Raw genomic sequence first — 24,904 nt, 5'->3', positions numbered from 1 at the left:
GTGGTGAAATTCTTGCTAAAAACAACTTGTTTTCTTGTTTCTTTGACTCAAACAGTGGTCTGCAGCTTGTCAGGCACCTCACCTAGATGCCACACCATCCATCATCCCCTCCACCTAGTGATGATAAAGTCAGCTCATACACTACATCCCTTTAGAAACATTGACACATATATAACATACACATGCGACGTATGTGTGGTTTGCAGAAACGTCCGGCAAACATTTTCTTTTGCCAAGCTGGCTGACACAATATGTGCACAAAGACAAATGTAAACGCAACTAAAGTTCATATCTAAAGCTCCTAAAACCCTCCAAAGAAGAAGGTTTAAGTGCTGGATCTCTAACCTCTTCAAAAAGGGGCAAGACACACTCACACAGCAGACACACACCCTCACACACATCCATGCCCTGCAGCCAGGAAACAGTGTTTTGGTAAACAGGCCTGGATGTTTGCTGGACTTCAGAGCCAGACAGAGCAGCCACTGGGGCTTCAGCTGCTGGGCTCCGCCTGTCTGCATGTAACTGCTGCCAGGGAGAAAAATACAAGAAAAAAACTTCCCATCACAGCTTCAGTCTTTTTGATTGTCATGTTTTCACTTGGACTGACTTTACAGTACGTGGTCCTGAATCAGCTGATCAGGTTTCATGACCCCTGGGGCTGTCAGACCCACTCACAGCTGAGGATGAATTTCCCAAAAGCTACAGCCGTTTTTATGCTGAAGTCTAGAGAAAGTCTTTTTTTTTGAGGATTCTGACCAGGCAAAAAGCCACCTCCACCCTCCTCCGTCCAACCCCCCCTTACATGCCCTTCAACCACCCTTGGAGCTGCTCCCTGGCGTCCTGCCCTGACCGTAACATGCGCCCACCCCCATATTTCCCAGGACAGAGGGGCTTGGGCATAGAGCTGCAGGGCAGATGTAGGGGGCGGCGGTGACTTTGGGCCATGCAGCCGTTTTTTTGGCTGGGGCATTGAAAGGGCTGGAGATGGAGGATTGAGATTATTGCTGACTCAGGTCCAAATACAGCTGCCCACATGACAGCTTGCTGTGACACAAACAGATGTTGTGATGCTCTGGTGTAGATACTGAAGCACCACCGAAAGGTTGCATGACTGATAAGAAATACAACATGAACCTCAACTGTTTTTTTAACAGGTGGTAGCCATTATGGACATCTCTGCTCGCATGTATCCCACAATACTGAGATAAAAAAAAATAATTTCTAAAGCATAAAACAGTAGTTATAAACATGAATAACCATTACATAAATCATAACTAGCCAGCATGCCATTTTTGTTCCACTTAACACATGAAGATGAAGCAAATCTGGATCCCATCAAGTGTTTTTCTGCATAATGACGCCAATTAAGGTGCATTAGCACTCGCAACATATTTTCTTAAGTGACTATAATGGCTGCATTATTTTGGAATAACAGAGGTCTTATCCTCAGGGGTGCAGCTAAGAAGGCTGAGGCCCCTGAAAGATGATTTCCTCAGGGCCAGTCCCCCTGCCTTTGTTGTATGAAATACATTTATTCTAATCGGGCCCCTTTCCCTTGAATCATCCCAGCTTCTTCCCTCACCTATGACACTGGCGCTTATTATTGCAAAAGGACATCTGTGTGTTAATTTGTGGACTTGGAAAAGTAGTGCTTGTATTCATTTATTACATTTCACTTTTAGTTTTCTAAAAAAAAAAAAAATAACAATTTCAAGTATTTTTCTGTAAAAGACAAAAACAGTTTAACTACCAGTACACACAATTATACTGTATATGGCCTTGATCTTCCTGCAGACAACGTAATGTAAATTCCATACTAATAATACTCTTACATACATTATTTCACTGCAGACCTTTAATGGCTAAATTGCCTACAGAAACTGTAGGTGGATGTTTCCATGGGAGTTTGCATTAGCTTAGACTTTATGGACACTAATGTTTTGACCCTTTGACCCTCAATCCTGTGTCAGATAATTACACATTCAAAGTAGAGATGAAATGAAAAATGCCTTTTTTTTACCCTTTTAGATCACAACCCCGGGCATTTAATGCAGCTATATGATAATGCATGCTGGGAAAAAAAAAAAATCAATTTCCTGTTATTTTTACATCAAAATTCAATCAAGTTTTCGTCCTGTAAAACAAAATATCACATGTGCTTATGTAAGCTAGTACCATCCAACTTCTAGGACTGCCCTGACTAAGAATTTTCTTAGTCAACCAGTAGTCGTCATTTAGATATTATCATCTAAATTTTTTTTTTTTTTATTATCGTCATTTTTGATATTAATTTAATTATTAAACTATATATTTTGGGTGGGGTAAGCAGTCCAATCAAATGTGAAGGATTTGGTTTAAATCACCGTTGAAACTGTACACCAATCAAATATACCCTTTTATTGGGAAATACCTCACAGTACAGAAGCTAGAGCTAGAGACGCTCCAACTCCCGTTTCACTGGGACTTTGATGGTCAAAAATCACTCAGATGTGTCTCTTACCCGTCACTGAGTCGGACCAGTATGGCCCGGTAGAGCTGGTGCTGCGGGCTGTTGGACTCTGGACCACAGGGGTGGATGAACGGGTGAACAGATGCCAGAACAAAGCCTTGCTGGTAGAGCTCCTGCAGCTGGCCGGGCAGCTCCCGCACTGATGAGAGACGCAGTGTGGACGTCCCACCTGAGGGACACAAGAGAAGGAAAGAATGTGTGAGACAAAAACAAACTGTTTATAAAATGACGAAAACTTTGTGGGATTTATTTTGGCGGAGCATTTCTACAACCCGAAAAACTGGCTTTCAGCTGGAACCAAGAAACAGCAGGTTTTTCTTGACTTATAGTGTGAACCATAATGACTCAGTGGGCATGTCATATTCTACAACCTTTACATCTTCTACTGTTATCTGTAATAACAGACCAAAAGCTTGCAGGAAATCAATGTGATCCACCATTTTGATACTAATAACGTGTTGTGCAACACCCTCCATTGATGACACATCCTTGATTACAATGGTTCAGCCTAAAACGTGGGCTGGTTCCTTAGGGTGCTTTCACACCTGCCCTGTTTGGTTTGGTTCAGTTGAACTCATGTTTGTTTGCCCCCTCAGTGCGATTCGTTTGGGCAGGTGTGAACACAGCAATCACACTCAGGTGTGAACACACCAAAACAACCGAACTGACACTTTCTTGAAGAGGTAGTCTCGGTCTGGTTACAAATGAACTCTGGTGCGGTTCGTTTGTGGTGAGAAGGTGTTCCGACCTGGATGTGAACCAACTGCAGTCACATGACACATTGTTTGGGTTAAACATGAGCATGTTACAGTCCTGGAGGATTATTAATGTGCACCTCCTCCTGTACTGCCTTAATATGCACATTCAGCACATCCAATGCATCAAAACATTGTTTTCTAGTTGGAGCCGCGCCTCGTTTTCAAACTGTATGGTTTGACTAAAATGAACAATGACAGCAATATAGTCCACGATGAGCAGCGCTAAAATCAACCTGCGTAGTTGTCCCTCCATTGTGACATTAGAAAGTGTCACATTTATCTTGCAAGTGTACTCTTCTTCAACGTTTGCTTTACTTCCTGGATTTTTCCCACATGGAAATTCTGACCAATCAAGAGCAGCTTTCTCACACAAGGCATTTGATCTGGTCCTCTTGTAAATGCTGCTGCAAGAACACGAACCAACTCTAGGCAATTATGCAACAAAATTAGTTCCTGATTCGGACCAAAGCAAGACAACTCTAGGTCTGAAAGCACCGTTAAATAACACCAAGGTACCAAGAATCCTGAACGCAACCAGTTTAGGTGCCAGAGCTTATTTAGTAGAAAAGGGGTATGAGGGCAAACAGCTGTGTGTTGAACATTTTGGAGAAAGTTAACAGTCTCTTGCATTCTGTATCTGCAAAGCACTCACATTTGTTGTAATGGATAAAAAGGTTTTCAGGAAAAAGACAATTTCATTTAAAGTTGAACTTCCTGCAGTATGAATCACTTTCAACCAGCAAATTAAGTATTTAAATGGACATTTACTGTCATGATGTCTGTTGCCCTGTCTGCTTGCCTCCCCTTTCCAGACTTTGTCATTCCCCACTTGTCCACCTGATGCCCTCAGACTTTCCCATCATTTGCCAATCACCTGATCCTGCTCCTCTCTGCACACCTGCCCCCATTTTGTCTCACACCTATCCCTTCTTCCAACATATTTATATATGTAAACAGAATTCACTCTGCACAGCCAGCCTCAAGGATCAGGTGCTGGTCAGCCTCAGATAAAATCATAAACTGAATCACTGTGATGTTATTGAGAGCGAACAACACATTTTGCCGGTGGCTTCTTCAGGTTTGCTCAACAAATTCACATGAGCGCTCACAGGTGTGCTTGATATGCATGGGGTCACGTGACAAATCATCACAGTTATTTCACTTTTCTTTTTCAATGTTTTTTCTGTCGCATTCTTCAAAAACATTTTTCAAAAGATAATTTACAATTCATCCCAAAAGCAAATACATTTACACAAATCACATAGATAAAAAACAAACAAACAAGATTCAAGAGCTACAGGAATAATATGTGCTTTAACCTCAACTCATTATGTAGAATACTGAGATTACATTTTATCAAGAAAGATAGCCTGCAGGTCCTACTTATTTTATATATTTTCTTTTATATATGTACATATGTACTGGCCAATCTCCTGTCTTCTTGTTTTTCTCCACCATAGCCTCTTGTGAAGGCTCTTTAATTCTCTTCTGCCAGCATCTGAATTTGTTTTTCTTCCCTGTTGCACCAGAAATGTGACATTTACAGTGTATAAAAAAACATTAGTGAGAACCATTTAGCACCGATTTAGTTGTTCAGTCTTCATGCGGCCCAGCAAGAAATATCCAGTGCATACAGTTTCAGGTGACTCTAAAGCAAACTGATGAAAGGAAAGCATGCGGGGAAGATGTTCCCCTGCAGTTCTTAGTATCTAGACTATTTCTGTCACACTAATTATGTAAATGACAGTCCTTTTTCAAAGCAGTTAGCCTCTTTTTGATTTCCTCCGTTTAAATTATGTGTGAGGTCTTTATCATTGTAGAAAGGTTCCGGTATAGATAGACTCTGACTCTACACATGCTTTTTCAATAATACCCAGCTGCACGACAGAGATGAAGAGAAGAAAAGCTGCTTTACAAGAAAAGAAACAAAAAACAACAAAAAAAACAAACACACGTGAAGATTTGCAATTCAGATACCAACACTGATTTTAGAGTCATTCCCGGTTTGTTTTGGCAATTAGCATCACGCTTTTCGCTCCATCCTCTCAATCTGGGAGTTAATAAGAGTGGCTCAAAATCCAATCAGAGCTGATTGCTTAGGCTCTGTATCACGGCAGCTCTCTATATTCTGACACTTACTTTGACTCCCTCTCAGCTCAACTTAACTGTCCAAATACAGCGGACAGGGGCCTGACATTAATGAGGTGCAATCAGCGAGTGGCCAGCTGTTAAAAAAAAAAAGAAAGTTAGGGACGAGTTGCTGCGCAAAGCTCTTTCTCAGCATTATTTTCTCCCGGCCGCCTCCTCACACCTCCCTAAGGGATGAAAACCCGCAGCAGACAGCCGCTGGTGATGGCCTGTTTCAGGGAGCAACCAGCTGTGTTACAACAAGCCACACGCAGCTTCTGTCAGGCAACATCAGCCAATCAGGATGTATGGTAATGAGTGCGGGAAGGCAGAGTGGTTCAGGTTCAGGAACGGGTGCAATTAGATTAGAAAATGGAGAGCTTGATAGCGGGAAGGAGAGGAGGATGGGCAGGAAAGATAGAGGAAGGGAGGTCAAAACAGAGAGGAAGAGAGGGAAAGTTAGAGAGACCACGATCGCGACGGCGCTTGGCCCCAGATGCATGACGGCTGGGATCCCAGCAGCGCGCTGTACAAGGCGACATTTACTGCAGGCCAAACAGCTGGGGCGCGTGGGAGAGCGCCAACACAAAGAGCTGGATGCAAAACGAGAGACCAGGGAGAGGAGAGGAGGGAGGGGAGTGAGCGGAGGTCTGGTTGTCTGTACGAGCTGTCACAAGACGTGGGAAATGCGGCTATGGTTAATTAGAGTCAATGAGACTATACAGAACGAAACGTTCAGATCCATGGGAAAAGTCAAGGTACAGAAGTTCAATGCCAGGTCAGAGAGGGGGCCAGTGTGGGTGGAGCAGACTGGGGAGACGATGCCAGCTGGTTCTTTGTGTGTTTGGTCTCAGGTAGAGTCAGAGATGCTAACAAGACTTTCAGATAATAGCAGAGTAGGCCAGGATGAGGTGTCTTTGGGTACACATTACTCAAAATTCTGATTCTGGATATGCCTCCGAAATCTGTGAAACTTTAATATCACTGCACCGTATAAATAAATTCTAAGTTATTTGAAAAGGTTTGTGTTCACACCATACAAACAATCAGTACGGTTATATTTCCCACGGTGCAAACACGAGGGCAACGGAGCCAAATTCAGGTCAGGCAGTCATCCCACATTTAAACTCCTGACACCAAACAGCACGCTCTCACACACACCCAGTGCTGATGTTAGAGTCTTGTTAATGTGTGTAACACAGCTCTGCATAACGTCTGTCATTTATTACATTTGGCTGGTGCAAACAAGCTCCTGTGTTGCTGTGATAGTTAAACATGGACCTGTCGTTCTGCACATACGTAATATGTAATTATCATACATGCTCTCCCACTCTCTGCTGTTCTGCATGTCTTTACATTCACAGTGGCATTTCATACATTATTTATCAAAGAAGCCATCAAAGCGTTTTATCACATATGTTGGTATGATTGTGGATGTGACAAAATATAATTTGAATTTGTTGTTTTCGATGCATAATTATATGCACATTACTTACAAGCCGAGACGACAGGAAACCAACATAAGACAGAAAATATTTCATGCTCACTGACTCAGGTTGAGTCCATAATTGGCCTCATGCAGGAAGTGTTACACAAACAAATTTCTCTTATTTTTGTTTATATCTAAGATTTGATTTAATTTTGTTAGTCCCTACTGAGTTCCAGGATTCAACAATGTTCTCTCTCAGTCTTAAAAATTCAATTCGTAGCCCCGGCTACCATTTGCTTAAATCACTAAACTCAACAAGCTTACATAAGGAACTGGCGTCTATATGGGACAGGCCTTTAATTCCTTTCACGCAAAACTGTTGCTCAGCAAAGATGGGAAATATATATTTTTTTTATTGAAACCAGTATGAATATTACTAACATATCAATTATGTGTCATATAACAACACTTGCATCACGGCACCCGGCGCACCGCGTCTTTTGATTGGTAGACCCTTACGGACTAAAGAAACATGAATAACTTAACGGGTAATTGAGGAATGGACACATATTCTGACTTTATGACAGCTTCAGAGGAAGGGAGTCACCCCTTGTTTTTTCTTAATGCCAGTAAATCTGAATGAATTACAGTCTTCTCTGGTGCTCATCGTTTCAGTAAAATGAAATGAACAGAGCTAACGATGTGTAGCATCTCCACATTGACAAAAGATGAAACATTTGTATGTGTGATGTAAACAGCCAACTAATGTTAGCTCAAGTGTGTAGTCAACAATCCGGTTTTATACCTCCAAAGAACTTCTAAAAATGAACTGCTTGGCAACCAGACTGAGCGTCTAATTTAGACAGGCCTTAATTTTCAAAATGTGTAGCAACACTGGGCTAGTAAAAGGGACTGGGCGTTTAATTGGGACCAGGCTTTTAATTGAAGTTTTACAATAATTGAGGAACATTATTTCTATATTTGAGGACATTTTACACAATGTGAGGTACTTTCACTTTAAGGGATGCATGATATTGGATTTTTTTGCCGATATCCCATCTTATTTGTCCGATAACTGATACTGATCAACATGTCCATTTCTTTTCCCCACCTAAGTTTAATGATCATCAAGCAGGGTTCAACGCCAAGGTTTTTTTTCACTTGCCCGGTCGGGCAAGTTGATCAGAGATCTACTTGCCCGAAGTCAGTTTTTACTTGCCCTATAAAAATTGTTTAATTTAAGCGGCTATCAAACAACAAAGACTGCAGTTATTTTTATGTTATGTAATCTTTATTCACACTGTATTTATTAATTAAAACAACATATGTCATGTATTGTAGCTTAATTCCTACACAAAAATGACAGTGTCAGGGCTTAAAGTGAAAAATATGTCAGTCATTCTCCGTCTATAATTTTGCGCCCTACTTGAGCCATGCTCACCTCTTTATTTTTCACCCCTCTCTCCAGTTCTGCTGTATTAACACCGGGTTTATTATATTTTACTTCCATCTCTCTGCCCTGCTCTACTGTACTTCAGCGCTACTTAGCTCTCTCTCTACTCTACCAGTAGACTACCACATCCGCCTGTTGCACAAAACGCACACAGCAGTGTTTCCCCTAGGATGGAGTTGTAGCAGCGGAGGTGAAGCACACGCATGAAAAATAATTTTCACATGCGTGAAACTTTTTTGTATGCTTGCAAAGCAGCCTGCTGGGATGTTTCTATGTATCTACTGGCACCGGAAAGGCTCTTTAGGACTAAGTACATACAGTACATGTGTGCACAGTATGAGCAGGTGAAATGTCTGTCTAGCTTACATATGAGGTGTCTCAAGATTTAGGAACATACAATTTTATTGAATATAATAAAGTAAAAAGTCACATGACATGCTGCTGTTTTGTGCTATGACCTATTTAAGTGCTGGAAGTTGTTATTTACGTGACAATGCCTGAACGCAACACAAGCTCAGCATGAGTGCCGTGCTACGCTGCTGTGCGAGCAGCGTGTTTGTCTGTGCTTAACAGCAGTCTGTTGGTGGTTATTTAGGCTACACAGTGTCCATAACAATAACTTTGTCAGCTGACAAACTGCACTGGGCTCGGGCTCAGGTTTGGTCAGGAAAATGCGGCCCGAGCCGCTCTAGCGTGCTCACCTGTGTGTGTGGCGCCCTCCATGCGTGATACAGAGAGCAGAGGAGAATTGTTAACGCGTGACCATGTAGAGACAGAAATAACACGATGACATAATACCATAAATAGTATATTGTTATGTTATTATATGAAGCGTCCGTCGCACAAAATAATATCAATGGGGGCTGTGGGCAGGACATTGTTACACAGCTGTGCCTGTGACTTCAGGCAGAGAGACCACTGCATCAGAGCCGAAGAGCACGTTTTAAAATACATTTATTTTATCAATTAGTTATTAACTTTTACTATTTTTAGCAACTTGCCCGGGCAAGTGAGTTGTTAGTTTACATGCCCGACCGTGAGTTTTACTTGCCCCGGGCAATCGGGCAATCCTTATTGTTGAGCCCTGTCAAGTGTCTTCTGTAGTGGAATTAACATCAATATTCATTCATTGTGCAAATTAAGAAAAAGCATGTTGGCCGATTCTGATAGTCAGACATGGGGGAAAGTCACAAATGTACAAGTCACAAGCAAGTCTCAAGTCTTTACCTTCAAGTCTCAAGCAAGTCCCAAGTTAGTTGTGGTGAATCAAGCAAGTCATGTCAAGTCCCTGCTATAAGTCAAGCAAGTCAAGTCGAGTCATTGCTCAGGTCAAGCAAGTCACAAGTCAAGTGACAGCAAACATCTCCTCATGATCCACTAGCTACATGCCCTCTGAATATGGTGTGAAAAAGTCCGGTCTCTGTAGGCAGCCCTGGCTCCTCAAATGGCAACAAAAACATTTGGGTCCAGGCTGCACCAACCAGCCAGTGCGAGACCAGCGAAAGCTAGCTCCATTGTGTTCAGGGGCCGCGTTAACCGGATATTCTCGGTCATTGACCGTTTTTTTACAACAATGACCGGAAAATCTGAAGGCCGTCGGTCATTTTAACCGGTTGCAATTACCACCCCTGCCCACTTGGCGGCGGAGTGCACAGTCAGTGGTTTAAGTGGCTGCCGTTTTCACACTGCAGAGAAAAAGTCATTCATCTGCTTCATGTAGCGTTGTTAACATAACGGCTTGGACACACCAGATGCGTTAGTGCTGCAGAAATCCTGCGAGTATACTCGCAGGCGCTTGACCGTCCACACAGGCAGCGCATTTCTCCTGCGCTCTCCACGCCGGTTAAACATCGACTCCGCTCGTCTGTTCCCGTCAGTACTCGTTTTTTCACTATAACAGGTCATTTTAAACATGGGTAAGGCCATATTTTAATCGTTTTTTTATAACATAATAAGTTAATGACAATTTGTCATTGCATGTCCATGTATTGAGCGTGTTGGATTAACACTGAATGAATAGGGCATATTGTTCTGACCATTTTATTTATGTAGTCTGTAGGCAAGGTGACACAAAATTAAAATTGTAATGAAGTGATTAGGGTATTGAAAAATGTGTTCGATTATGCACTGCTGTGTTATTTTAAATTATAAACATGGTATTCCCTCACATTCCTCAGTGCGTGCTGTTGTTATGTTTTTTTTTGAAAATTGGCCGGATTCTCTCGTCTTTTCTGTGTCCGACTTCCTGTTTGGTACGATCTGCTCGATCCAGCTTGACAGAAGCGCTCGCGGCACGGGTGTGTGGATGTCTGTTCATCTTTTCGTTCATGTCCTTATTAATGCACACTTTATAACTTGCTTGTTGGATTTATTAAAAACGAACGAATGAAAACTAAATGTCTTTGAATATCTTTATTATCATTTAAAAACGAAAATTAAAATGACCGGTAAAAATAGATTATGACCGGATTTTTACGACCCTGTCAGTCAAAATGACCGGCGACGAAAAAGTCTAGCGCAACCTCTGATTGTGTTTGATAACATTTTTGAACGTAAACAGAAGTGACGCCCAACGGTGCTTAGCGTGCCTTTAATACTGAATTAAAGCCAAGTCCTTTCGAGTCATCTGTCTCAAGTCAAAGTCAAGTCTCAAGTCATTAATACAAAGTCAAGGTCAAGTCGAGTCTTTTATCAACGTTAGTCAAGCAAGTCTCAAGTCATCATATTTGCAACACAAGTCTGACTCGAGTCAAGTCATGTGACTCGAGTCCCGCATCTCTGCTGATTAATTTAATTAATTTTAAAGCGGATATCGGCCGATACGGATGACGTGCAGATGTTATTGTGCCTCCCTACTTTGCTTAAATATTTGATTTAATGCTACATTCTACTTCTGCTCCACTTCAGAGGGAAATACTGTTATTTTTACTCCATTACAAGTATTTGATGACTTTAGTGACTAGTTTATTTACAAATAAATAAAGCATTGTCGCCTCCCAGCAAGAGAGTTCCTGGTTCGAATCCAGGGTGGGGGGTTTGGATCCCAAGGTGGGATCTTCCTCCGACAATCCAAAGACATGCAGACATGCTACATTAATTACCCCGCCTCTCGCCCAATGTCAGCAGCAGTAGGCTCAAGCCCCTCGTGACCCCTAACAGGACAAGCAGTTATGAAAAATGAATGTTGATTTCACCACTGCAGAAGTTCTCCTTCTTGCAGCCTGTTTTGGTGGCATCTCTCCAATTCTTGGCCATATGCCCAATGTCTTTGCACACGGTACAACACCTGCCCTTATAGAGTGTGTAGGGGGGTGTTACATATGCTGTTAGGTTACGCATGATCAAGTGGGATTCATCATTAAGCACAACTGGGTAAGAGCAGATTTGGACAGTTAAGAATGTTAAGTGACTTTTTTCTCTTAAAGAAAATTAAGGATACATATAAGCAAAACTTAAGAGGATGTTGCTGCAATAGGTCCATTGTTTTATTCACAGTAGACTTTTTTTCTTGTCGAATGCTGTTTAAGTGTGTTCAGACTGACTGCAAAGCAAATATCGGAGGTTGAAAAATGTTTGCGCTTGAGTGAGAAATTTGGACTAATCTGACATTTTATGACTCAAATTCATGAAAATACAGAGATAAAAAGAAAATGAGAGCATTTGTTAGAAAGAACAGTATACCTACACTCCACCATATATTGTATAATGGAGGTAGCTACCGTGACATGACCCACTGGTTTATGTTTTCCCATTCTGAAACCTTGAATATGGCATTATGACTGTTGCTGTTTTGGATTTTGGAGCCAGAAGTGAACATATTGAGCAAGGGTGGGTCAGACTGAGAAGCTGAGGACACTACCTGCAGACAGCCTGTCACTCAAAGCGGCCACGCCCTTGATAATGTGCAACTTTAAGCTTTAATAAAATTGAAATGGGAGTTATGTAAGAATCCCACCCCTGTACAGCTGTGATGAACAGGGAATTTTTTAAAGTTAAAGTTTTAACATGGGGATCTGTGAGGATTGACTCACTTTTGGAGCCAGCCTCCAGTGGCCATTTGAGGAACTGCGGCTTTTGGCACTTCGTGTTGGCTTCATTTTTCAGCCCTTTAGGTTGCTGCTTCCACTCTGCACATGCTGTGTACCATCCATGTGTAAATTGCTGTTACATATGGCAGCTTGTGGCAAACAATTACAGTCAAATATTGTGAATAAAAAGTGTTTGTGCTCAATGTAAAAGCAGCTTATGAACCTCGGTTATAGTAACAGTTGATAATGTTGGACTGCACAGGTTCCCTACTTTTCCTTTAAATGTCTTTTGTTTAAAAAAAAAGGACACATCAGGTTAAATCTCTAATCTGATTTCTGTCCTACCAATATCTGTAATTGATTGTAACTGTAGGCTCAGTCCTTTCAGAATGAGATGATTGTAATCCTTTTGCAGCGAGTCTGTCACTCCCCAGCCTTTACACCTCGACAAACCACGCTTCCTCTGGCAGACGAATTCAACCAAAGCTCATATGTGTGACATTGTTCAACCATTTCGTGCAGGCTGTGTAACACAATGGTGTGGCATCCTTTCAGCGTGCTACACTACATCATCAGGACTGCAACAGAGGAGGAAAAAGGATTTCTGGAAGAAGCCTGCTAGCGCCAATCAGGAGGCAGCTCCTGTGATGTAGCTAGAGAGCTGATTCAGTTCGGATCCCAACTCTTCCTCCCGGGCACAAATCCAGAGGTTCATTGTGAAACCACGAAAGAAGCAGGAGAGGAAGAAGGGGAGGGGAAAAAAATCATATGCTGTCCCCTCGGGGAAAGTGAGTGCTTTGGCTAAAAATACTCCTCCAAATTTCTCAATCACGCTCTGTCCTACTGCGCCACAATGCAGGAGCTTTAGAAGTTAAAAGGCGTGGAGGAATTAACACAAAGAAATAGGCCGCCATCGCACGTAACGTGAAACGTATTCGTCCCCCCTCCCTCTGCTCCTAATCCTTCCCTTCTCCCCCTTCCTCCACCGCTGGCTGCCTTTAGAAATGGAATTAATCCTTCTGTGATCTGTGATTTTGTTTTTTCTTTCCTCCCCTCTTCATTTTGGTGCAACACGAACACCCTGTCCTTTCCCCAGAGGGATGCTATTGCGTGTGCGCATGGTTCACGAGGCGGTAGATATTAAGTGGAAAATGAAACCGTCTTTGCTTGCTCTCTGATCCCCTTAGTTGAGATGAGTAAATAAGGAATGGTTTCAATTAGGCAGCAGGAACACAGCCGCTGGCGACTTCTTAAGTTGCCTTTAATCGCTGTGTGAGCTGCTAATAATCTCATCCAGAGGCCTTTAAATACACAGGCTCTACATTTATTTATCAGACCAAATTTTATTTATCATGCTGTCCCCAGAGCAAAGTGTTACCCAGTGCTAAGTTTCTCCTCATGCTGTTGTAAGGATGTTTACTATGCCCTGAAATCGTGTTATCCAAGGCGAATCTCTTTGTTTGCGTGGATGAGAGCAAATTAGCTGCCGTATAACCGCTGTATGCAAGTGTCAGCGTTGATGTTTTATACTGCGAATATTTAGGCCTTTGAAGGGAGTCTGTGGTCGATCACACAGGCAATCTGGTAAACCTTACATGGCAAACTGGCAGCCAATTACTTCACTCAGTCTTTTTGTTTACCCTGGAAGAAAATTCTCTCTCATATCAACAGAGAAGAGCCCTAAACTCACAGAAACAAATCGCTTCATGACAAATAATGAGAAAAAAAGGGGCTTCTGGCTGACAACCAACAAATTGGTTTTCTGGAAAATTGTGTTAGTGCAGAGCCGTCAAACAGACACTGCCATTAAACACAGAGGAGGAAACAACAGAGGGGGGATGTATGTTTGAATGTATGAAGAGAGAGCGATAGCTGTGTCGTCAGTCTAATGGAAAGATCAGTTGCTCTCACTGTTCATGCTGAATGACAAGTCAGGGGTCAGGATGACTTTTATGCTGTATGAGTAGCAAGAGCTGTTTGAACCAAAGCCCTGCTGTTGTGCAGTTAGTGCCAGTTAAAGTGAAGAACTCAACGTCAACACATGTAGAGGAAGTGCTGATTGCTGTGGGGATGCAGCTCAGCCCACAGATGACTTGTCAACCAAATAAGATCAGATAAAACTTTATTGATACCACACTGGGGAAATTCACAACGTGGATATTTATATTCTATACATGGATGTATAAAAATAATGGATGTAGCCACCATGATGTCACGTTTTGAAGCCTCAAGTTTGGCTTTTTGATCATCGCTATCTTGGATGTTTGGAGCCAGGAGTGACCTTACTTGGAGGAGAGGGTGGAGCTAATCCTTACGCTAGCTGCTAGCTTGGTTAGCACAGTGGATTTAAAGCTTATTGTAATAATGCTTATCAGTGTTTCCCACAGAATTAGATTCTACGTGTGGCGGTAGCTTACGATGGGGGGTGGGGCGGTCAGCAAACTCTCTGTTTTGCAAGTTTTGCTAACTGTGTTTTATCAGGTTTTTTGGAACTCCATGAACGCATTGCAGGCGGTACTGTTTGGGGACACAGGGGGGGCTGGAGCCTATCCCAGCAGTCATTGGGCAAGAGGGGTACACCCTGGACAGGTCACCAGACTATCACAGGGCTGACACATAGAGACAGACAACCATTCACACTCACATTCACACCTACGGACAATTTAGAGTCACCAATTAACCTGCATGTCTTTGGACTGTGGGAAGAAGCTGGATCACCTGGAGCAAACACACGCTGACACGGGAGAACATGCAAACTCCTCACAGAAGGGTTCGATCCCCTCACCCCAGGTTTGAACCAGGAACCCTTTTGCTGTGAGGCAACAATGCTAAACAGTTCATGAAGTTTGAGTTCTGGGTTGGAGAATTGATCAGATCCATGGATGACAAGAGCAGCTGCTACAAAGGATGAGTGAAAGACAATCTTTTAGACTCGTTCTGCTCCGGCTGTGCCCAGAGTGCGTTCTGTGCTCCACGAGTGTGGTGCAATGAGCAAGGGAACAGTATACATATTCCAACAGCGCTCCTAATGAACCATCCAGCTCCAAAATTAAAAAACTACACATGGCGGCAAATTCTCTTATTGTGGCAGGCTGCCACAGATAAATGAATGCGTGAAAACTAATGCTAATGCTAATTTTCGCTAGTGACAAACCATTAAAACAGAATGTACTTACTGGAAAAACTGAACATCTGATTGCTTAGAGGTTTTTTTTAGTACAGCCCAACACTGAACAAGAATTTTTTAAATCACCCAAAGGTTACGATTACTTATTAGTCATGAGCTGAAAACACACTGAAATAGCGACAGCTTTGGCTACACTCATACTCTGTGAATCTGGGGTTACACCATAACTGTTACCTAAACGGCGCTGTCACTGTGGTAGTCAATGGACTGCACCCATCTGTCACGCCCTTAATTATGCACAACTTAAGGCCTTAATAAAATTCAAATGGGTGAGTTATATAAAAATTCACCCCCTGTACAGTTGTCATGAATGTTGAAATTAGCTATAAAAACCAAAACCATTTTTTTGTACCAGATTGTAAACATGTTTGTTTCTGCTTTAAAGTTGGGCATTATAACATGGGAGTCTGTAGAGACTGACTTGCTTTTGGAGCCGGCCTCAAGTGGTCATTAGAGGAACTGCAGTTTTTAGCAATCGCGGATTGGCTTCATATTTCTGCCCTAGAGGTTGCCACTCGATCGAATAGAGTGATATAGTTTTTGTTCTCTAGATTCTTACAGTTTGAGATGTTTGCTGTCTTATTCTACTTCAAATACAAACCATAATGTGGTTCTTTATATTTTTTAAGTCAACATTTACATTGAGGTCTAAAGTTCATTCATATCCTGGAAACAGAAATGTCAACACAAGGTCCTTTTCAGTAGTTTTTCTAAAGCTTTTGGTCACATCACATGATCATCAGAGCATGAGGAAGTCTCCAAGGTCAACAGTGAATCTCAGCTTTCAAGCCAACTTGGACAAGAAGTGCCGAGAGGAAAAAATGTTACTTTTACAAGTCTATGACAATTGAGCAAATTCTATCTGCTGATGAAGATCATGAGATATGATCAAAAGCTCCAGAACTCATACTAGATGGAGCTTGTAATAGGATTGTTTTCTCATCAACGGTCAGATTGAACCCATTTAATTATCTGACTGCAAAAATGTAGAAAATGTAATGCTAACATCTGAGCCCAAATTAAAAAGGGAGAGAATAAAAAGATGACAAAGCAGAATAAGGTCATTCACTTGAAGAAATAACAAATAACTCAAGGAATTAAAAAGGGAATTAAAACAGTCTTGATTCGCTGTGGGGAAACAGTTTAGCGGTGACAGACAGGTGGTGGCTGAGTGTGTTTAAAGAGAGAGAAGTAAGGAGGGAGTGTATGTGTGAACAAGCCCCTGCCAGTCTCTGCATTCAGTTCAGAGTGAAGATGTAAACATGCATTTTGAATATGCATGCATGAGAGAGTTCATCTAAGGAGCAGAATAAATAATAAACACCCGTTCATTTTGTTCCTCTGATGCTGTCCTTCCACACATGGCCACACATATTTAACTGACTCATCACTGGGAATTAGCAGCGGCCCTAATTTCATGTGTATTATATCTGGATAAAATCCAAATATGATTAATATACATAGAGAGCAGGAGATGAAGGAACTGATAGAAGAATAAGATGGCAGGGGAGCCCATGAACAAGGAGAAAAAGGAGGACAAGAGGAGTAACAAAAGAGGGAGATGAAGTAGAGGGAGGCGGATAAGGAAAAGAAGAAGTGGGGAAAATGTTCTAAAAGAGGGGACTTAACATTTATGGTGACTTGCATGAAAACATTTTGACAAGCAACCAACAAATGCATGACTTGCATGAACATGTTATGAGCAATACAAAAGCTTTGTGATGTTTAATAGCTGCCCAGAGAAGCTGGAGCCGCTCTTCCCTTGACACATTATAAAATATAGTACATAGATGTATAATTTCAGTGTTTGATTATGTTAGTGTCGTTATCACCTGCTGTTATCACAGCAGCAAGACCTTGGAAGTGGCACCCTCTACGCCCAGCTTAATGACATGCATTTAAATTATTTCAGCATCTGGCTGCCGTGCTTCTTAAACCACCTCAGGAGCCAAGGAAAGGCTTTTTCCTTTGGTAGTTTGAGCAACTGGAGAGCGATGCATCTCCAATATTTCTTACATGTATTTAGCTGGATTAAAACAATGCAAGAGGCTGCGTTGGTGGGGGGCGTGTTGCTTCAGGTGCCAGTGAGACAAGAAAATACAATCCAGTTAATGAGTCTGAAGGCTTATCAGATGCCAGAAGACTGAACAGTGGTTTAAAATACACAGCCTGCTCTCGTTGTGGGCTTTCAACTAATTACAATGTAAACCCATCGAGCCAGGACACAGCTGTTTGTGTCCAGTGTGAAAAGTTGGTGCTGTTTTAATGTAACGTTACATGACTTATGTCCATCCGTGACATACTTGCATCACTCACGTGATATATATTTACAACATGTTACGCGCTTATAGGTTGACAACTTCAACCACGTGTTACAATGAGTTTGTGTGCGTCGCATATAGATTTTAATAGGTGCATGTCATAAGCTGTTCTCTGAACAATGGACAATGTGAATCAGGTCCAGATAGGGATGCACCGAATATTCGGTAACCGAATATATTCGGCCGAATATTGCAAAAAAACACACATTCGGTATTCGGTGGAATAAGTTAAAAGCAAGGCTGAATAATAGTGGCGTGTTTTGATAACGCAATCAAACAGTGTGCCGTGACGCATGGAGTAAAATGTCGGCAGTGTGGCGATCCGTCCCTCACTGCACTCACATTTGCGACTAAAAATAGTTTTGAGCGAGCAAAATAGGCTTAAATCATTCAGCACGCTGTGCGAGCAGCCTACAGATTTCAACCAGCAGCAGAAACGAAAGGCGAATCCCACCGATTGTGGGTTGAACGGGGGTCACAGACACAAACAGTAATGTATTCCTGTCAAATACGGCGGCCATCGGCTTACCGGCGACGGATAAGTCGGCTCCAATAATATCGTCTTCTTGGCATGTGGACTGCCCAGAAGTACCTGAACAGCTGAGCCAGCCGAACACAGGTATGTGACGTGTCAGAGGAGGAACGAGCCGTTCACGGCCCACAAACCTCACCGCACTTTAGGGACTGTTCTTTACTTGTCAGGGGAGGAGGGTGGCTGGTTGATTCTTATTTTATTTATTTGTTTTATTTTGATCCCCCCTATGTTCATCACTCATTGATGCTGTTTTTGAAGTATGAATAAGTCAATAAGTAATTTATTCCATTGAAATATCATTGATGTATTACAGAAAAGTGATTTATCTTTTTATAAATGACAAAAGGCACAACTGCCTCATTTTCGCTGTGGTATCGTGATACTACTCAGAACCATGATATTTTCATTGGTATCGTACAGTGGGTCCCAATTTTGGTACCGTGACAACACTAATCTGGAGGGGGTTCATCTGCAAAAACTAATGAAAAACTAAACAACGATATTCGGTATTCGGTACTCGGTATTCGGCCAAGCGTTTAATATTATTCGGCTTCGGCTTCGGCCACAAATTTTCATTTCGGTGCATCCCTAGGTCCAGACATTGTCTCTTTTAAACATGTTGCACGCAACAGGTGATTGTCCATGTCAGAAGCACTCTCACATACTGGAAATATTCCATTTGGTATAGGCGAGGGGTGGCACCCAGACAGAGCATGCAAGAGGCAGGACATGATGTGGTTACACTGTGGTCATGTAGCCGATTTGTAATTTGGTCATGAACAACTAAGTTTCTTACACAACCCTGTTCCTTGAATTTGTCAGACGATTTTGGCTTAGGCCTTCACCAGTTACCAAACGTTGCCATTTCTACAGTAAGATATTTTTGTTGACATGAATGTTTTGTTTTTTTTCATTTTGCATGAACCACATGATGTTGGTGAAGATTCTCAGTCACCCAGATCATGGTAATCTTAAGTGCTATATCGTAGGCAACTGGACTTGCTTGAGTTTCTTGAAGACATTTCACCTCCCATCCAAGAGACCTTGTCAGTTCTTCAGAATTGAAGTGAATGAGAGGTGAAACGTCTTCAAGAAACTCAAGCAAGTCCAGTTGCCTACGATATAGCACGAAAACCGCATGATAGACACGTCATGAACACTCTCGCTCACTGTGAATTCTCTTGACAATGACCTGCTCTATTCACACATGGGCGCAATTGGACATTACACAAACTTTGTACAAAGCAGCTGGTAGGATAAAGTCCATTTAATGCCCGATCCAACTGATTTGGACATTTGCGTTCTCACATACAGCCCCTCTGGATAGTGTCCAGATAAGTTTAGGTTTGCAGTGTATGTGTGAAAGGGGCGATAGAGATGTGAGAGGGTGTCTTCAGCATCAATGATACTCGTAAGGGTCGTGGGAAATGCATTGGTATTTGACAACATGGGATGCTTAGAAATATAGCGAGACAGGATTTTGTAGCTGGAAGGTTATCATGCAGTTATTTTACCTGTTGTGGTGAAAATCATGAGTTAAATGGTAGAAATACACCCCCACATTATTAAGTAATCAACCAGGAATGAGCTTGTGCACATAATTTGATGTTGTGGTCCAAGAAAAAGTTGAGCCAGGTTCAACTTTTTGTTCACCAGAGCCCTCTGCCATGTTGACAGACTGGCCTCTTTCTCTTAGAACATCAGATTGATATTTGATCTGCCTCAAGACACAGGAAGTTGCTAGGTACAATTTAATTGTTTACCCAACAAAAATCTGAGTAGACCCCACTTAATTACCTGCTCGTGACTGCGAGTCACCACTTCCACATACCAGTGAGTGGTATGCAGCTTGGAGAGACCATTTCAACATCTGGCCAATCTTGGAACCCATCGACTAACAGTTTGATGACAGTAAGCCTCTGGGGGCAATGGCCAGTTTTTGGGAGATCTGGTGTAGCCTGATCATAAGACTTCTCTTATGTGCACCAATCATTTCAGATGGAAACCAGAACAATTGCAATACCAAAATCTTGGGATCAAGATTCTATATACGTATGCAGATATCTGTCTCCAGAGATAAACAACTGGCTAAAATGTGTCTCAAACAACCTCCTGAAATTTGAGCATTTTCACTCTCTCTAAGGCTCCTTTGCTGCATTTATGCTGGGATAGCTAGCTGGTCTGAAGTATTAAGTAAATACAGGCACAATAAGGGCTTTGCTACTGTAAAGCTGCCTGTTTTAATCCTTCAAAAAGGTTTGGAAAAACACATACATTGGAAAGATTTTCTCCCTGCCTTCCCTGCCTTTGAGCAGGGCATATGAGCCCCCAACAGATCAAGTGTAGCGTTTGCATTAAATGAGGAGCATGGTAAGACGACATGTATGCTCAGTCAACTTTCCGCTAATAATTCTCACTTCCATGAATAATAAAAGAAAAAGATCAGTCAACTTTGAATTGAAATCTTGCCTCTGACACTGGCTCACTTCCCCTTTTAAACCCATCTGCCATGTAAGCACCTCTGAGCTGCAGTCTGCTGCATTTCCATCACTCAACACATTTAAAAATAAATGAGTAAATATGAAATTAATAAGCTGAAAGATTGGAGCGCCGAGGCTCTGCACACACACGCCATGCACCGCCTCTGGGAGAAATGGTTCGAACACATTTGCATCGGGGAGAAAATAGCCCGGAATATATTATCCACACGCTGCAACTGATTTCTGATCCTGCTGCTCCTATCCACCACATCTCTCGCTCGGTGATATTGCCTCGCCTTATCATGATTAGAGAATTGTTTGTTTCTGTTAATAGTAATGGCTCAATTAGCAGCTGACGTGTTCATACTATCACACAGCATCTTAGAGGACAGAGTGTTTTTGTTTTCTGTCAGATGAAAAGAAGTTGAGGGAAAATGCTGCTGTGTCACTGGAGACAGGAAGAATTTATATCTGGTACAACACAACATGATTTTCAGTACCTGGCAACACAGGAACGAAATAAACAGATAAAGCCGAGGTCCTGTACTGAAGTGCAATCTTTAGATTCATCGTTGTTTTGGGAAAGAGGTTGATCATAGTGAAGAATCCTGCAATGTTCCCTGCCGTTCTACGCAGCACTTTAGCGTCTTCCAGCTCTTTTGTTTTGGTTTTCGGCCCGCAACTTTACTGTTTCAATTCACTCTCTCTACTCTCATTAAGTCAGTAGTGTAGGCTGATTTATTGTAGAGGGTATACTGTGATCTCCAAGGGGTGGCAGGCCCATGGTTACCATGATATAGTCGCTGCCCCTTGATGCCAAAATAATCAAAATTATTGGATGCCTCTGTGGGGTCCCTTGTCCATTACAATCAACATACTCCTTATTTATCTAATTAAGGAAAAGAATAACTAGCCTATATAAAGAACTATGAATTTCCTAACATGTATATACTGTTCTGCCATCTAGTGGACTTTATGGGTAATACCACCAATCATGAGCACACATTCACACACTGAATCTGAATAAACGTAGCCAGCCAATCAGGATTTGCCTACCAGAATACATGCAAAAACAGCTTCCTCAAAGGATGGAGTCACCTTTTCAAGAAGTAGGGGAGCTACTGCGACTACCGTTTAGCCAGTCAGGATCAGTGTGGCTGGGTCAATATTACGTCATGACAGGGCGTTCATCCATCAGGTTCCACCCACTGTACCCATAGTGTCCAGTAGAGGGCGGAGCGTGTGCGAAATGGGACAAAAGTTACGATATTGTAACCTAGTTCTGTTAACACAGGCTGAGCCCTATACCTGGGGCCCTTTTGCTCCAATGCAGCTTGCTAAAGAGAGTCTAGGATGTTTGATGGCAGGTGAGCCACCTCTTATATACCGTGGGTTCCAAACGTTGTCAGGGAGACACGTCCTGATTGGCTGGCTACGTTAATTCAGATTCAGTGTGTGAATTCATGCTCGTGATTGGAGTGGTAGTATTACCTATAGAGTCCAGTAGAGGGCTCTGCCTGTGCTGATAGAACTAGGGTTACAATATCGTAACTTTCGATACATAACACATTGAAACAGGATTGTTGTGGAACTCAAATTGTAAACTCTACCAGTATAAGTCTGTGCACATGTGATAATAAGTAATATTACCTGTAAAATATGAAACCAAAATATATCAGAATGCGATTCCTTAACTCTCATCTCGTCTATACACTTAAACAGCAAAATAGAATTCCTGATCTCCAGTTATGACTTCATGTTTTGGTGTGCCCCTCCAAGATTTGTGGTGGCACCATTTGGCCACCTCCACAAAGTTTTTCTGGGGGCGCCACTGCTTGTTTTGCCTCCAGGGCTGAGGCTGATGCTCACCAGCTTTACCCAGCAGATGAGAAGCCACACACAGGGACTTTACTTGGGTCTTGAGGAGCTGTAGTTCTTAATCAAAACTGACAATCTACTACTACTTGATAACTTTACTGCTGATCTTCTCTGCTGAATAGCTGATGTTAAAGTTGTGTCACAAAACTATGTTGTTGCGTGTCCTTGCACATTTTGAGTGAGTATACAGAAAACCTGGAGCTTTTTTGTAGATGACATCACTGCCAAAGAGACAGTGAGTAACTACCTGAACCCCTTTTCGACAGTCATGGGCTGGCTTGGCTGGGCTTGGTTCGGGCCGTCGGCCAAGCACAGCAGTAGCCTGGAAATCCAGACCAAAATCTAGAAAGATTTAGGGTCTGGCTATGAGTAATGCAAATGGCCCAACTCGAGGGGTGGCACCAAGCATGCATTTGAAAATATCACTGCACGCAATTGGATAACACTACGACCAATCAGAACAATAGATTAGACTCTTGCCGTATCCGGTCGGCAAAACAGCAAAAACGTCCTTCTTGCAAAGGAAAGATTTGAGCGCTGTCTTCTGTTCCTCTTTTAGAGAAAAAGCCAAGTCTAACTCGTTCATTGTAGCTGCCAAAGCCGTTTCAAACAGCTGGTGTTCATCCGTAGCCATCTTGCAATGTTTACTGACTGATTCCGGACTTCGTCGTCGCAGCGCTGTCGTCATCTGTTTAGCTCGCCTCTGGCCCGCCTATATCAGATACACAGATGTGATTGTTGCAGCTCAGCTCCAACGGCATGGGTAATGAACATCATTACTGATTGACAGAGTGACTCAATGAGCAAATTCAAATTGTGCTCTCACGAGAACTCTGGATTTCCAGGGTAGCACAGCAGGGATTTGCATCTCCATTACAACAGGGCCACCTACTTGAAGGTGTGTCTTAAACTGATATTGGCTTGTCTTGAGTGATGGGGCGAGACGTCACTGCTTGAGGGTGGGCAGCCTGACTTTTGGACCTACTCCTGAGAAAGTCTGTCTATGGTGCGCCATGGTGCGTCTAAACTTACAATGGAAACTCAAATTGATGCCGCATGGCTTTACACAGCGGGACCAAGAGTGACAATGAAAAAAGGGTACTGGTGGACTTAATGACGCACTAGCAGCTAAAGAGCCAGATAATTTTGTCAGGAGTTGGTGGAGGCCAAAACAGAGCTTAAAGAGAGTTAATGTTGGGTTTACATTCACAAGGTAGCCAGCAGAATGACTCAAAATGAATGCTAATGCTGTCCATTTCTGCTAGATGGCATGTAAATTGATAAGACAAAGAAATGAGAGTGGTGAGAGTGAAACAAAACAGTAAAGTTGAGGCAGTTAAACACAAACAAAGACAATTGAGGGATGAGGGGAACTGCAGTCAGACAGTAATTCCCTGTCACTGTTAATCACATTACACATTTAACTATAAAACGATTGATTTGTGCCTCTTTAATATTTCTGTTCACTACATAAAACTGGTCTTTTTCTTCAGCATCACCTGCATGTACCATATAATTGCAGTACTTCATCTGCTGTCAGCAGCAATGTGTATTTTTTCACCTTTGTGTTTGCGCAGGTACACGTATGTCCGAATGTTCATGCTAGTAGTCTGAAACCCCCACTCGCTGATGGCTGTTTATAATCTTAATGTCCTTCTAATTGTTTTCATTCCCCAAACAATCACTCTACAATGCCACAACCTTTATCCCCTGAGCAGAATTTGTCATAAAACCCATCAGGAATAAACCCAACACCAACCTGTGCACGTTCATAAAGTCTTGATAAAAGCAATGCCACATGAATATACTGTAATTGGCCTTTTGGAACTGAAAGCACCACCCCACTATTTCTCTCTGTGAAGTAGTCATATCGTTATTCAGTGTCCAATTAAAATGGCCTTAGTCTCCTCAGGAGCTCTCCGCTCCTGTGAGGACCACCTGCAGAACCCTTGCTCGGTCTCAGCAACCCGCCTTGAGTCATTAGCCTTCATACAGGCTCAAAATGGAAATGCCAGTAACTCCTCCGTCCTCCCCGCCACCTCCTTTATTTTTTTCTTTCCTCTCCCTCAGCTCAGATTTCTCTCACCCCTTTGCCACAGGAAGGGGAAGTTTCTCTGCTGGGCTCCTCTGCACATTTAGCCTATTTTTCTGCCTCTGCTCTCTGCAGGGAATCTGCCCCACTCTCTTCAACTCTCCTTC

General features: G+C 42.4%; 1 protein-coding gene across 2 annotated transcripts in view; it reads right to left on the bottom strand.

Moving 5' to 3' along the window:
• Positions 1-24,904, bottom strand: part of rftn1b (raftlin, lipid raft linker 1b) — a 170,019-nt gene that overhangs the window by 90,318 nt on the left and 54,797 nt on the right. For both annotated transcript variants that reach the window (XM_033640549.2, XM_033640550.2), the window contains exon 3: positions 2,501-2,678. In XM_033640549.2, coding sequence (XP_033496440.1) covers positions 2,501-2,678 — 178 coding nt within the window. The remainder of the gene's footprint in view (positions 1-2,500; positions 2,679-24,904) is intronic.

Source organism: Epinephelus lanceolatus, chromosome 10, assembly GCF_041903045.1.
Source record: "Epinephelus lanceolatus isolate andai-2023 chromosome 10, ASM4190304v1, whole genome shotgun sequence".
NCBI classification, from domain to species: Eukaryota; Metazoa; Chordata; class Actinopteri; order Perciformes; family Serranidae; genus Epinephelus; species Epinephelus lanceolatus.
This window is presented reverse-complemented; position numbering and strand designations above follow the sequence as displayed.